General features: G+C 39.5%; 1 protein-coding gene across 1 annotated transcript in view; it reads right to left on the reverse strand.

Moving 5' to 3' along the window:
- Window positions 1-16,006, reverse strand: part of LOC140210901 (dynein axonemal heavy chain 8-like) — a 1,093,299-nt gene that overhangs the window by 116,293 nt on the left and 961,000 nt on the right. The window contains exons 75-76 of the mRNA XM_072280167.1: window positions 6,649-6,804; window positions 285-440 (exon numbers count right to left, since the gene is read on the reverse strand). Coding sequence (XP_072136268.1) covers window positions 285-440; window positions 6,649-6,804 — 312 coding nt within the window. The remainder of the gene's footprint in view (window positions 1-284; window positions 441-6,648; window positions 6,805-16,006) is intronic.

Here is a 16,006-nt window from a genome sequence, read left to right on the forward strand (position 1 = left end):
GAAAGCAGCATTCACCATCAAGGGCCCCGATCATCTAGCATCTATGGAAATGAATAAACAGACAACATTTCAGTCTGAGACCCTTCTTCAGGACGAGAACTGAAGAAGGGTCTCGGCCTGAAACATCAACTGTTTATTCATTTCCATAGACGCTGCCTGACCTGCTGAGTTCCTCCAGCACTTTGTGTTGCATCTGCAGAACTTCTTGTGTTTATGAGCTGCCATACCAAGCCAATATGCATCTGGACAGGATTACTGAAGGCATATTTTACATAATTAATCACCTTGTAAGTGGTCCCACTTTTGATGAAGTTCTTCTCCAACACATTATCCAGTGCAGGGTCCAATTCTTCCTGCACATCTTCTAATAATAGAGGGCGTCCAAGTGACAACGAGTCTTCAAGGTGATTGCGAAAATACTTGTGATTAAGGAAGGTCACCTTTGGTGGAAAAACAAGTTAGTTTTTAGAACTAAAACCAATACAAGTCAGCAGATGTAGAGGATCACTTATGTGGTCCCATTACAGAATTACAAAAAATATCAGGTGGGAGGAGAGAAAGGCGGAGGCAGTCAGATTAGTGTTGACAACAATGGGCTGCAGATTCTGAAATTTAAATAAGTGATAAGTGCTATCAGATAAGGGAAGGATGATGGGAAGATGAAATGAGTTGGAGGAGGGGATAGATGACCAGTTGGGTTCTCTGTATTGGTGATAGGCACGTGAATCTGATGAGCTGAGATGAAAAAAGAACCCGGGTAGCAGAGCGCTGGGATTGGGGTGGTGGATGGGTGGGAGGAGAAGAGAGAACCTGAGTGGATCAGAAGGAGAGAGAGAGAACAGAATGCTGAAATTGGAAAATTCAATGTTCATAGCTTTGGGTTGTTTACAGAGTATGAGGTGCTGTTCCTCTGGTTTGTGTTTGGTCTCATTTGGCAGTGGAGAAGGCTCAGGACAAACAGGTCAGTCTGGCAATGGGAACAGTGGTTGAAATGGCATGTCACTAGTGCTCAGCAAAGTGTTTTCCTAGTCTATTTTTAGTCTCACTGAACTAAAGGAGAGCACGTGGCAAGCACCAAAGCAAATGACAAGGTTGGAGGAGGTGCATATGAGGTTCTGCTTCATCTGGGAGGGCTGCTTAGGTTCTTGGATGAGCAAGGAAGCCTAAGGTTAAGTGTTGCAACTCCTGCATTTGCAGGTAAAAATTCCAGGGTCAGGAGTGATCGGGGCTAGATGATGAATGAATCAAGAATCCTGATCCCTGTGAAAAGCAGAAAGGGGTGAGGAGAGGAAAATTTGACTGGTGGTGGAATCTGTTGAAGCTAGCAGAAATAATGAAAAATGATGTGCTGGATGTGGAGGTTGTTAGGATGAAAGGAGAAAGAGAACTCTGTTCTGTCTAGTAGGGGGTGGTGAAGTTGTGGTTGGATCTTGGAAGAAGTGAGGGAAATGAAGGAGATGTGAACGAGGTCCACCAGCCATAATAGAAAGGACGCTATGTTTCCTGCAAAATGGCACACAACTGAGAGATGTCCTGTGGCAGAGATGGAAAAATCTGGAATGGCACCATTATAACAGAAGGCAGGAGGTGTAGTCAGGGTAGCTATGGGAGTCACTGGGATTGTAGTAAACATCAGTGGATAGTTTGTTTCCCGAGATGGAGATAGACCATTTCTGACACCACTCTCTCCTTTCCAGATCTCTCTAAGTGAATCTGAGGACAAGGTGGAAGTCAGTAGCAAAGGTGATAACATTTGCAAGCTCCACAAGAGTGGAGGCATCACCATGGAGCCAATATATGGAGAAAGAGTTGGGGAGTGATGCCAAAGCAGGTTTGGAATAAAGACAATAACATGCAGCCAATAAAAAGGTGAATGTAGCAGGAGCCCATGAGATTAGGCTTGGATACACTTTTGATTTCCAGAGAGTGAAAAGGATCCAATGAAATGTTTCTCAGGTTAAGAACAAACTCTGCCACGTAGTTGAGAGCCTTAGTAGAGGGTAACTTGGACTAATGTTCCAGAAAAATAGCAGAGGGCTCTAAGGCCTTTCTGATGGGGATTGGAGATGTATAGGGACTGGAGACTACGGGCATCTTGGTATTGGGAGCTGTCAAAATAGTGGAGGAACTAGATAAGGGGTTTTGCTTCTTTGTAGATTTCTAGCAGTTTAGTATTACTGAATCAATGCACACAATATGTTGGAAGAACTCAACAGGCCAGGCAGCGTCTGTGGAAAAGAATAAACAGTCAACGTTTCGGACCAAGACCCTTCTTCAGGACTGGAAAGTAAGGGGAGAAGTCTGAGTAAAAAGGTGGGATTAGGGGTTGAAGTAAAGAACTGGGAAGTTGATTGGTGAAAGAAATAAAGGGCTGGAGGAGGGGGAATCTGATAGGAGAGACTAGAAGACCATGGAAGAAAGGGAAGGGGGAGGAGCACCCATTCCCATTCTGACCTGTTAGTCCATGCCCTTCTCTACTGCTGCAATGAGGCCACACTCAGGTTGGAGGAGCAGTCTTTCTAGCAGTCTGGAAGTCAATATTACTGATACCAGCTAGCATTTCAGTCTAGATTTAATTTATAGAATCTAGCAATGCTGGTGGAATTATAAACTTGTGCCCCTGATCATTGATTTCACTACTATACCACTGATTTAACATAAACAATCACAAACAGGACAGGAAATTAGTTTTATTTTAACTTTCTAATCCAGCTTTTAGCAATTAAATAGTGGTCTTTGAGCTTGTTTGCAGATTAAAGCTTAAAATTCACTTTAAAACTGGTAGCTGTAGTGAGAAGGAGAAATTTAGCCTGTGATATAATGTCAGTATATTGAAAAGATCAGCCAGGAGAAAAAGTCATCTTTAATTTTACAGTTCTCCCATGCAACAAAACTGCCACATGGCTAGGTTTAGAAGAATCCTCAGCCATAAAATGGGCTTAACTTCCTCTTTTCAAAAGCCAGACTCCCAGTTTATTTTCTTGAACAGATAGCCATGCTTTCTTTCGGTGGCTATTGGCTATGCAACCAATGTGTCTCTGACAATAAACACTACTGGGAAACGATGAGTAAACCATAGAATGTTGAAATACGCAGCAGCTGCTGCCAATGCCCAGCAAAACCTGCACTCATTGCTGATTGCAACCCTCAGCCACTCACTCCAGCATTGAGTAGCCATGTTATTCACTTTGCCCACCTAATACTAGCCCATGGTCAATTTAATGCTTCAATGAAGCCAGTGCAGTGCAGGAATTCGTGCTAGGTTCCAGGCAGCAACAGGGATACTGTATCTATTCCTGATGTTTCATGGGTTTGCACCATGTTCTTGGCACTGCAATGTTGTTGACAATGTACCTCTCTATATAGAATACCACACCCTTTTAGCACGGATTAATTAACCCTATCATTCCTCAGAACACACACTGAGTATTAAGAGAGAGAGCTTCAGTATAGACTGGAAGCAAACATTATTTTTGGGAAATTGCATTATTATCTAGGGTTTAACTGCAAATACTCATTAATTTTCATCTCCAATGTTTGGAACCAGATTTGCCCAGGATTCAAAATTTTCTTGGTGTTAGCCTAATTCTAATATTCAATGCAAAATAATGGTCTCTAATTTTAAGATTTAATACAAAATAATGGCTTGGAATCAAGATGCGTAGGAGTGAATGCCAAGATACCCTCAAAGTTTGGGTGGAGCTTAGGAGGACGATGCAGCCTAACAGCGGCTCCTTTGCTTGCATCTTTGGAAACAACTCTATTTCTACCTTTATCTTTTTTTTCCTTTTCAGGGTTCTTTTGAAGACCCTGCCCTAGAGTTACACACTGACTTCGGTTTTTTGTGGGCATGGGACCTGCTCTTGGGGTCTCACAATTGGCCACTATTCAAAATGCCAAGGACGCAGCCTAGAAGACCAGTGCACCTTCAGGGTGCCGGTTTTTCATGGCGATGGAAGATCAAAAGCAGCGAGCTGGCTGTGTGCCCAGAGGCCTGAGTTCTTTAGCCACAGAGCTCGGAAGAAGCGACGCAACAGATTTTTAACACCATAAATCGGTGAGTTGTTTGTTATGTCTCCCCTCTTGCTGTGAAACGGGGACACCTCTTTTTCCCTTATTAGGGAGAGAGAGAGAGGGAGAGAGAGAGAGAGCCTGTGGTATGTTGAGTTACTGGGTGAACGAGTAGTCTTTGGGGTACTGCAAGTCTGTGTCTTTATTGATGCTTTGCTGCATGCCTGAGTGCTCGGTGAAGGGTGCCAATGCTATTCTGGTGGGGGGGGGGGTTGTTGCCTTGATGCTGCTTATGTGTGGGGGGTGAGCTGGGGGGCTTTGAGGTTCTAACATTTCTTTCTTTTTTAATCTTTTTATTAATTTTCAGGTTCATAAACATAGTAATGGTAGTAATACAAAGAGATTGGAATTACATTATTGGTAATAGACATATGCAAGTAAAACTATAGATAATACAAGTATACTAGACCTCCCAAACTCTTGATATAGTTAATCATAATAAAAGGAAAAATAAAAAAAATCACAAGAAAAAAAAATCAAAGTAATAAAAAAAAAACTAAACTAAACCACAAACTGACCTAAACAAAACAAAACAAGGCTTGGCTAATATATTACATCAAATACAAATCATTAAAGTCGTCAATTCCGCTCCTCTATCCATATATTCTAGGTTAATAAAAAGGATTCAGAAAAGGTCAAGCTACATCATATGAAAGTGTTGAATAAATGGCTTCCAAGTCTCTTCAAATTTAACCAAAGGGTCAAAAATGACACTTCTAATTTTTTCTAAATTTAAACATAATATAGTTTGGGAAAACCATTGAAATGTAGCAGGGGGATTGGTCTCTTTCCAATTCAGTAAGATGGATCTTCTAGCCATTAATGTAACAAATGCAATCATCCAACAAGCTGAAGAGGATTAAGATCTATGTTCCATCATTGGTAAATGGAAAATTGCAGTAATAGGTTGAGGTTGTAAATCAATGCGCAAAACTGTTGAAATAATATTAAAAATATCTTTCCAAAATTCTTCCAAAAGAGGGCAAGACCAGAACATATGAGTCAAAGAAGCTACCTCAGAATGATATTTGTCACAAACAGGATTTATATGGGAGTAAAAACGAGCTAGTTTACCTTTAGACATGTGAGCCTTATGTACCACCTTAAATTGTATCAACGTATGTTTAGCACATATAGAGGACGAGCTAACTAATTGAAAAATTTTCTCCCGTTTCTCTATAGGTAAGTGAAGTTGAAGTTCCCTTTCCCATTCATTTTTAATTTTATCATATATACATGGCTGTATTTTCATAATTATATCATAAGTAGTTGTTGTTAAACCTTTCTGATAAGGATTTAAACCTGAAAATTTTTCCGTGATATCAGTTGAGTATGAAGTTGGAAAGGTAAGTAGCGTAGAATTTAAAAAGCTTCTTATTTGTAAATATCTAAAAAAAAAAAAAAAGGGATCTGGGCAAATTATATTTATTGGACAACTGTTCAAAAGACATGAAACAGTTATCCAAGAATAAATCATGAAAACATATTATACCCTTCATTTTCCATATCAAAAAGGCTTGATCCATAACAGAGGGTTGAAAAAAAATAGATATAACAGGGTTTGCTAAAATCAATTTGTTCAAACCACAAAATTTATGAAATTGAAACCATATTCGTAATGTATGTTTAACTATTGGATTAACCATTAGTTTATTCAATTTAGAGACAACAAAGGGAAGTGAAGTTCCTAAAATAGAAACCAATGAAAACCTTTGTAAAGAGTAACATTCAAGGTTTACCCATTGTGGACTTGGGATTATAACACAACCTTGTGTCCAAAATATTAAATATCGAATATTAATTGCCCAGTAATAAAATCTTAAATTCAGCAATGCCAAACCACCGTCTTTTTTGGACTTCTGTAAGTATATTTTACTTAATCTGGGATTTTTATTCTGCCATATATAAGAGGAAGTTTTAGAATCAACAGTATCAGAAAAGGATTTAGGAATAAAAATTGGTACCGCTGGGAACAGATATAAAAATTTAGGTAGAATAAATAGCATTGATTTGGCCGATCAGTGATAAAGTGAATGGGGACCATTTAGTAAACAATTGTTTAACCTGATTAATTAATGGTAAAAAATTGAGCTTAAATAAGTCCGTATACTTCTTAGTAACTTTAACACCCAGATAAGTAAAAATAGTCAGTAATCAATCTGAATGGTGAAGTCTATAAATGGGAACCTGCACATTTAATGGGAAGAGTTCACTCTTACTAAGATTCAATTTGTAGCCAGAAAAGTTACTAAACAGAGCAAGCAGAGCTAAAACAGCCGGAATGGATTTCTCAGGGTTAGGGTTCTAACATTTAACTGTTATTCATTCTTTGGGGAAATCCTCTGTTTCCGTGGATGTTTGTGAAGAAAAAGAATTTCAGGATGTATAAAGTATATATTTCTCTGACATTAAATGTACCTGCTGAAACCCATTGAAAGGCTAGGTGTTTAGTTATATGATGCAACCCAGGTCCTTTCATTATTAAGAATGGAAAATTTTGTCTGAGGGACTACTCTTTATCAACTTTTGCACATAGAACTAGAATCTTGCCTATAGAAAAAGTTTGTGTATTCCTACCTGTAATTCATTATTTTGCTCTTTCTTCTTAATCCAATTTTTACCCTGTGTCTGAGGGTCAATGAGAAGTGGATATCTGGTTGCTTTGGTGACAATTATACCATTCTGAACTGACAAATCATCACTTGGTAATCCCTGTAGATTCCACTCACTGATCTGCAGAAGTAAAATCGGAGGCTTAGTGAGTGCATGATTGTATAGTTCCAGAAATGACCAATGAAAACTTCTATGATTAAGGCTTGTAGATAATTATTAGTAGTAGCTAGCCGAGCAATTAGTGACATTTGTGAATTTAAATCATACCACAACACGGAATAAAACTAAATTCAATAAACCTGGTTTGTATTTTTTTTAATATAGAAAATTGTATCTATTCCTGATGTATTATGCACTGGGTTGGAGGTACAAGAGGTGGGATAGTATCACAGCTACAGAAAGAATGAATGAACTTTCTACTGAGTCAGTGTGGGTGAAGTCAGACACAGGAAGGGAGCAATCATTTTACTGCAAGAATTCTACAGTATAGACTCCCCATAATAACAAAAACACCGAGGAACAGCTTTTGGAAAGGGCATAAAACAGATTTTTTTGCCATTGGTGACTTCAACCTCTTTAATATTGATTGGCGCTTCCTTAGTGCAAAAGGTTTAGATGGGGTGTCCAAGAAGGACTCCTAACACAATATGGCACTCTCCTCTAGTTAACCTGACACAGGGCTTACTAGAGGAAATGTCATACAGGATCTGGTTCTAAGCAATGAACCAGGTGTTATATCTCTTGGTGGGTGAGCATTTCAGAAACTCCCCAGCCTTTACCATAACTTTAGTGCAGATGGTATGGGAAAGTACTTAATTGGGGGAGGGGGAAATTATGATATTATTAGTTAGGAACTGGAGAACATAAATTGGGAATGGATGCACTCAGGGAAATGCACAATGAAAATGTGGACGTTGTTTAGGGAGCACTTACTTGGGGTTTTGGATAGGTTGTCACATTGAGACAGGGAAAGGTAGTGTGAAGGAACCGTGGTTGACAAAAGATGTGGAACATCTTATCAAGAGGGAGAAAGAAGTTTAATTAAGGTTTAGGAAGCAAAAATCAGACAGGCTCTAAAGAGTTACAAGATAGTCAGGAAGGAGTTTGAAGATGGACTTAGGGAAGTTAGAGGGGTCATGAGAAGTCCTTGGTAAATAGAATTAAGGAAAACCCCAACCTCTACACATATTGTATGTGAAGAACATGATGATGACTAGAGTGAGAGTCTAGATCAGGGATAAAAGAAGAAACATGCTTGGAATTGGAAGAGGTAGGGGAGGTCCTTAATGATTGCTTCATTTCAGTATTCAATGAATTGTTTGATATGTTTGTGAGGACAGCATAGACATGCTAATATGCTAGAACATGTCAATGGTAAGAAAGAGGAAGTGTTAGAACTTTTGAAACATTAGCATAGTTAAAACCCTAGGGCTGCATGGGATATACAATACACCAGGTTACTAAGGGAAGTAATTGCAGTGCCAGAAAGATCTTGTGGTCCATGTCCATAGAACCCTCAAAGTGCAAGTTGACAGGGTGGCAAAGAAGGCGTATGGTGTGTTGGCCTTCATTAGATGGGAGATGAGTCAAGAGCCACAAGGTAATGTAACACGCATCAAAGTTGCTGGTGAACGCAGCAGGCCAGACTGCATCTCTAGGAAGAGGTACAGTCGATGTTTCAGGCCGAGACCCTTCGCCAGGACTAACTGAAGGAAGAGTTAGTAAGAGATTTGAAAGGTGGAGGGGGAGATCCAAAATGAGGTAACACAAGGTAATGTTGCAGCTCTATAAAACCTGTTATACTACACTGGAAACTTGTGCTCAGATCTGGTCACCTCATTACAGGAAGGATAGAGGAGCTTTTGTGAGGGTTTTGAGAAGAGATTTACCAGGATGTTGCCTAGATTAGAAACAATTTCTTTTGAGGATAGGATGAGCGAGCTAGGGCCTTTCTCTTTGGAGCATAGGAGGATGAGAGGTGACTTGATAAAGGTGTACAAAATAAGAGGCATAGATCCAAGTAGAAAGCCAGATGTTTTTTTTTCTAGGGTGGAAATAGTTTATACTAGGGGGCATAATTTTAAGGTGATTGTTGTGAAGTATAGGAAGATATCAGAGGTAATTAATTTTTCTTTTAAACACAAGGTGGTGAGTGCATGGATCTCCACCCTGGGTGGTGGTTGAGGCAGATATATTAAGGGCATTTAAGAAACCCTTAAATAGGCATATGAATAATAGAAAATAGAGGGCCATGTAGAGGGCATAGACTGGTCTTAGACTGACCTAAGAATGGGGTAAAAGGTTGGCACAACATTGTGGGCTGAAGAGCCTATTCCGTGCTATAGTGTTCTATGTTCGGTGGTTGGGAGCAATATCCATCTTCCTAATTGCTCAGACATCTTCAGTCAAAGACAGTTATACTCATTCAAGTCTAACAGCTTCCAAAATTACACCTGTTTAATGAAGTTAATTTCATAAAGTGCTCAGTTAGCACTCAATGTTTGTGCACAAATTTCAGGTGCAACCTGTGGCAAATTATGATGGTGTGGAATACTCAAAGATCAATATTCCAATAAGTATTTTCCAAACTATTTCTCTATCCTAGATTTTGTAGCTGCCTTGCTTTGCTGGTATGCTATTTTTGAACACATCTCAGCTCTAAGGTAGGCAGAATAGTAAGTGGCAAAGAAAACTACAAAGCAAAACCTGTCAATTTGACAAATGACATATAATGTGGACTGATATGAAATTATTCATATTCGTAGGAAAACTGAAAAAGAAGCATTATTTAATGTGAGGGATTTCAGGGTTTGAAATACTAAGAGATCTGGTTGCTCTGGTGCAGGCTTTGTATATATTCTAGTTTTTCAGGTGTAGTATATAACTAAGAAAACCAACAATGTTATAATTTATTGTTTGAAGACTTGGTATCTGTAGTAACGATTTATCTCACTTAAATATTGTTAAATTTTTATGATGCCTCATCTTTATTGATTTTTACTGTATTCAGAATCTCACTGACATCTTCCTTTGATAAAAACACATCTTCCTTGGTCAGGTACACGATCTAACTCTGGTCACACCCTCTGCCTCTTTGAAAAGATTTCCATTCTGATCTCATCCTGTCTTCTCTTCCTACAATTCTTTCCTTTTTCACATGTCCAGAAAATCCTTCTGAATTGCAGCCAATCCTTGCTCTCTCTTTGCTTTCTCATTTTTTAAATTCTCCCTCTAAGTTCTGTAATCAGCCTAGATATAATGGGGATCAAAGCTGTGATATACTTGATACTTCTACTCTAGTTTACTTCTGTCTTCTTGGTCTTTCAAGGAACTCTAAGTTTAATTTCCCATCCCTTCTCAGTTTGCTAGGTAGCATAGTGGTCTGTGAAAAGCTTGCAAAGTGGCTTCATGGAGATATCTTCGGATTCAATAAATAGGCAAGGATATGGAAAGCAATGTGGAAAAATGTGAGGTTATCCACTTCAGTAGGGAAAATTGAAATGTTGAGTTTTTAACTATGTGTGGTTTAAAAGCATTTGCATTCAGAAACACTTGGGTGTTCTTGAACACAAGTCAGTGGAAGGTGCCATACATGTACCGAATAATTGAGAAAACAAATGGTATTAAAGCCTTTACTTCAAGAGAATCCAAGTACATGTGTTGAGACGTCATGTTTCAATTATGTAGGGCACCGGTGGCCCTGTATATGAAAAACATATATAAATCTGGTCTTATCATCTAAGAAAGCCATAGTTGAGAGTGAAGGAATACATTAAAGATTTGATAAATTTCAGGGATGATAGTTTTGTCATGTAAAGGGTTCAGCAGACTGGGCATACCTTGGACCTGTACACTTTCTGGATCCCTTTCTGTATCAGATGATAGTTTAGTAACAATTATCCATTACAAACCCAGACTCTCAGTTATCTTGACTATGTTTTCTCCTAACCTGCTTCTTGTAGAGCTGCATTCCATTTTTCTAGTTTATGCATTTCAGCTGCATCTGCTTTGATGTCAAGAAACTTCGTAAAGCTTTCTCTGAGGTGTCTTCCATTGTCCTTAATTGTGGTTTCCCTTTTACCATAGTCAACAATATCTTCAGTTACATCTTATCTATTTCCTGCGTTCTAGCTCTTAATCTCCCCTCTTAACCAAAACAAAGTTAAAATACCCCTTATCCTTGCCATTACACTGGCCTTCTTTCATCAAGATTTTAGGACTGGTGGATGCCTGTATTATCATGCAGGTGGTCATGGAGGCAGATACGATAGGTTGAAGAGATACAATTAAGAGGCTCTCAGATAGCACATGAATATGCAAAGATATGGAACATATGCAGACAGAGGGATTAAGTATCATTAACTTAAATAGTTCAGCACACCATTATGGATGTAAGGGTCTGTACCTGTGTGGCACTGTTCTATGTTCTAAGAGCCAATAAAAATCTGTCATATCTGCATATACTAACACACTTGGCAGTCCATTCCAAGCACCCACCACTCTGTAGAACCCTTGTCCGGCACATCTCCTTTGAATTTTCTTCATCTTAAATGCATGCTCTTTAGTATTGGAAATTTTCACCCTTGGGGGAAAAACTGGCAGTCTACTCTTTCTATCCCTCGCATATTTTATAAGCTTCTATTAGATTTCCTTTCAGCCTCCAACACTCCAGAGAAAACAAGACTAGTTTATCTACCCTCTCCTTATAGCCATACCCTCTATCTAGGCAACATGTGGGTAAACTTCTTCTGCACCTTTTCCAGAGATTCCAGGCCCTTCCCACAATGGACCACCCCAAAATTAATGCAATACACCAGATGTAGCCGAACCAGTATTATATAAAGCTGCAACATAACTTCCTGACTTGAACTCAGTGCCTGAATTCATTAGGGCAAGATTCAAGTTTATTTATCACATGTACATTAAAACATACAATGAAACATGTCAATTGCTTTAACAACCAACACACCTTTTCAGGGAGCAATGGACTTGGACCTCATGATTTCTCTATATGCTGTCAAGCATCCTGGCATTAATTGTGCACTATCCCTTTACATTTTGGGGGGGGGGGAGGAGGGGAACCAGAGTGTAGGAACAAATGTAGGGAAGAAGGAAGAAAAAGAAAATAGTAAAGTTGTTTGCACCATTAGTGATAAACAGAGAGTAAGAGGTGGAAACTTTCTTAAATGCATTTATTTTAATGCTAGGAGCATTATAAGAAAGGTGGATGAGCTTAAAGCATGGATTGATACCTGGAAGTATGATGTGGTAGCTATTAGTGAAACATGGTTACAGGAGGGGTGTAATTGGCAACTAAATATTCCTGGATTTAATTGCTTCAGGTGTGATAGAATCAGAGGGACAATAGGGGGAGGTGTTGCATTGCTTGTCAGAGAAAATATTACAGCAGTGCTCTGGCAGGATAGATTAGCGGGCTCATCTAGGGAGACAATATGGGTGGAATTGAGGAATGGGAAAGGTGTAGTATCTCTTATGGGGGTGTATTATAGACCACCAAATGGGGAGAGAGAATTGGAGGAGCAAATTTGTATGGAGATAGCAGATATTTGTAGTAAGCACAAGGTTGTGATTGTGGGAGATTTTAATTTTCCACACATAGACTGGGAAGCCTGTACTGTAAAAGGGCTGGATGGTTTGGAGTTTGTAAAATGTGTGCAAGATAGTTTTTTGCAGCACTACATAGAGGTACCAACGAGAGAAGGGGCAGTGTTGGATCCCCTGTTAGGGAATGAGATAGGTCAGGTGACGGAGGTTTGTGTTGGGGAGCACTTCGGGTCCAGTGATCACAATGCTATTAGTTTCAATATAATTATGGAGAAGGATAGGTCTGGACCCAGGGTTGAGATTTTTGATTGCAGAAAGGCTAACTTTGAGGAGATGTGAAAGGATTTAGAAGGAGTGATTTGGGACAATTTGTTTTATGGGAAGAATGTAATAGAGAAATGGAGGTCATTTAAAGGTGACATTTTGAGAGTACAGAATCTTTATGTTCCTGTTAGGTTGAAAGGAAAAGTTAAAAGTTTGAGAGAGTCATGGTTTTCAAGGGATATTGGAAACTTGGTTTGGAAAAAGAGAGATATCTACAACAAATATAGGCAGCATGGAGTAAATGAGGTGCTTGAGGAATATAAAGAATGTAAAAAGAATCTTAAAGAAATTAGAAAAGCTAAAAGAAGATACGAGGTTGCTTTGGCAAGTAAGGTGAAAATAAATCCCAAGGGTTTCTACCATTATAATAATAGCAAAAGGATAGTGAGGGATAAAATTGGTCCCTTAGAGAATCAGAGTGGACAGCTATGTGTGGAGCCAAAAGAGATGGGGGAGATTCCGAACAATTTCTTTTCTTCAGTATTCACTAAGGAGAAGGATATTGAATTGTGTAAGATAAGGGAAACAGGTAGGGAAGTTATGGAAACTATAATGATTAAAGAAGAGGAAGTACTGGAGCTCTTAAGGAATATAAAAGTGGATAAGCCTCTGGCTCCTGACAGGCTATCTCCTAGGACCTTGAGGGAAGTTAGTGTGGAAATAGCAGGGGCTCTGACAGAAATATTTCAAATGTCATTAGAAACGGGGATGGTGCTGAAGGATTGGTGTATTGCTCATGTTGTTCCATTGTTTAAAAAGGGTTCTAAGAGTAAACCTAGCAATTATCGGCCTGTGAGTTTGACGTCAGTGGTGGGTAAATTGATGGAAAGTATTCTTAGAGATGGTATATATAATTATCTGGATAGACAGGGTCTAATTAGGAAACAGTCAACATGGATTTGTACGTGGAAGGTCATGTTTGACAAATCTTAGTGAATTTTTTGAAGAGATTACTAGGAAAGTTGACAAGGGTAAAGCGTGGATGTTGTCTATATGGACTTCAATAAGGCCTTTGACAAGGTCCCACACGGAAGGTTGGTTAGGTATTAATATTGAAGTAGTAAAATGGATTCAGCAGTGGCTGGATGGGAGACACCAGAGAGTAGTGGTGGATAACTGTTTGTCAGATTGGAGGCCAGTGACTAGTGGTGTGCCTCAGGGATCTGTACTGGGGTCCAATGTTATTTGTCATATACATTAATGATCTGGATGATGGGGTGGTAAATTGGATTAGTAAGTATGCAGATGATACTAAGATAGGTGGAGTTGTGGATAATGAAGTAGGTTTTCAAAGCTTGCAGAGAGATTTAGGCCAGTTAGAAGAGTGGGCTGAAAGATGGCAGATGGAGTTTAATGCTGATAAATGTGAGGTGCTACATTTTGGTAGGACTAATCAAAATAGGACATACATGGTAACTGGTAGGGCATTGAGGAATGCAGTAGAACAGAGGGATCTAGGAATAATGGTGCATAGTTCCCTGAAGGTGGAATCTCATGTGGATAGGGTGGTGAAGAAAGCTTTTGGTATGCTGGCCTTTATAAATCAGAGCATTGAATATAGGAGTTGGGATGTAATGTTGAAATTGTACAAGGCATTGGTGAGGCCAAATTTGAAGTATTGTGTACAATTTTGGTCACCGAATTATAGGAAAGATGTCAACAAAATAGAGAGAGTACAGAGAAGATTTACTAGAATGATACCTGGGTTTCATCACCTAAGTTACAGAGAAAGGTTGAACAAGTTGGTTCTTTATTCTTTGGAACGTAGAAGGTTGAGGGGAGACTTGATAGAGGTAGTTAAAATTAGGGGGATAGATAGAGTTGACGTGGATAGGCTTTTTCCATTGAGAGTGGGGGAGATTCAAACAAGAGGACATGAGTTGAGAGTTAAAGGGCAAAAGTTTAGGGGTAACATGAGGGGGAACTTTACTCAGAGAGTGGTAGCTGTGTGGAACAAGCTTCCAGCAGAAGTGGTTGAGGCAGGTTCGATGTTGTTGTTTAAAGTTAAATTGGTCAGCTATATGGACAGGAAGGGAATGGAGGGTTATGGGCTGAGTGCAGGTCGGTGGGACTAGGTGAGAGTAAGAGTTTGGCACGGACTAGAAGGGCTGAGATGGCCTGTTTCCATGCTGAAATTGTTATATGGCTATATGGTTATATTTGATCTCTCAATGTGCAACACCTCGCACTTGCACAGGATATTTTTCATCTGCCATTTCTCCACTCATATCTACAACTGATCTATATCCTGCCACATCCTTCGGTAAATCTTCTTCTACACTATCAACAAATGCCACTAATCTTTGTGTCACCTACTCAACAATCCATGTTTTCATCCATATACCAGAAACTTTTATAAACTTCTGTCAGGTCTCCTTTCAGCCTCCACTGCTTCAGAGAAAACAAGCCTAGTTGCCAGTATGAATCCCTGTAGAACACCACTAGTCACTGAACTCTAGCAGATTAAGACACATTGACCACTTCCCTCTGTCTTCTATGGGCAAGCATATTCTCAATCCAAATAGCCAAATCAATGTTAATCCCTTACAGATGAGGGTACTTTGTAAATTCTTTACTAGATCCACGTAGACAATATCCATGACTCTACCTCACTGATTACCTTCATCATCTTTGTAAAACAAAATCAAGTTAGTAACATGACCTGCACCTCATACAGCCATGAAGACTGTCCCTAATTAGGCTATGTTTTTCCAAATGCTCAAATCCTATCCCTAAGAATCCTCTCATAGCTTCCCTAAAGATGCAGTGAGTTTCACTTGTCTATAATTTCCAGGATTATTCTATTTTTTTTTCTTGAACAAAGAATAATGTCAGCTACTCACCAGTCCACTGGGACCTTGACTGTAGCTAGGGTTGACAAAAAGATCTTGGTCAAAGCCTCTTTTTTTCTCTCTCTCAATAACCTGGGGTATATCTCATCAGACCCTGGGATATCCACATTAACATTCTTAAAGAGACCCAGGTAAAGAGAGCCTCTTTCTTTATTTTAAAATGCCCTCACACATTAACAAGTCTCCACCATCTGGCCCCTCCATGACCACCCTCTGATATCTAGCTCTCAATAAAGGAACCGACCAGTTCCCCTCCCCCACCATCCACCTCTATCTGGCAGAACTAGCCCCCACCCTCAACATTTTCTCCTTCAGCTCCTCCTACTTCCTCCAAACTCAAGGGGTAGATATTGGTACCCGCTTGAGCCCCAGCTATGCCTACTTTTTCCACTATCTATGTAGAACAGTCCATGTTCCAAGCCTTCCCAGGTAATGCACCCAACTCTTCATCTGCTACATTGATGGCAGCACTGGTGCTGCTTCGTGCACTCATGCTGAGCTCATCAATTGTCGTCTGATCTTCTATAAACCTACTGATTTCCACGGCTATCTTGACTGTACCTCTTCACAACCTGTCTCCT

The sequence above is a fragment of the Mobula birostris genome, chromosome 2 (genome assembly GCF_030028105.1).
Source record: "Mobula birostris isolate sMobBir1 chromosome 2, sMobBir1.hap1, whole genome shotgun sequence".
Taxonomy (NCBI): Eukaryota; Metazoa; Chordata; class Chondrichthyes; order Myliobatiformes; family Myliobatidae; genus Mobula; species Mobula birostris.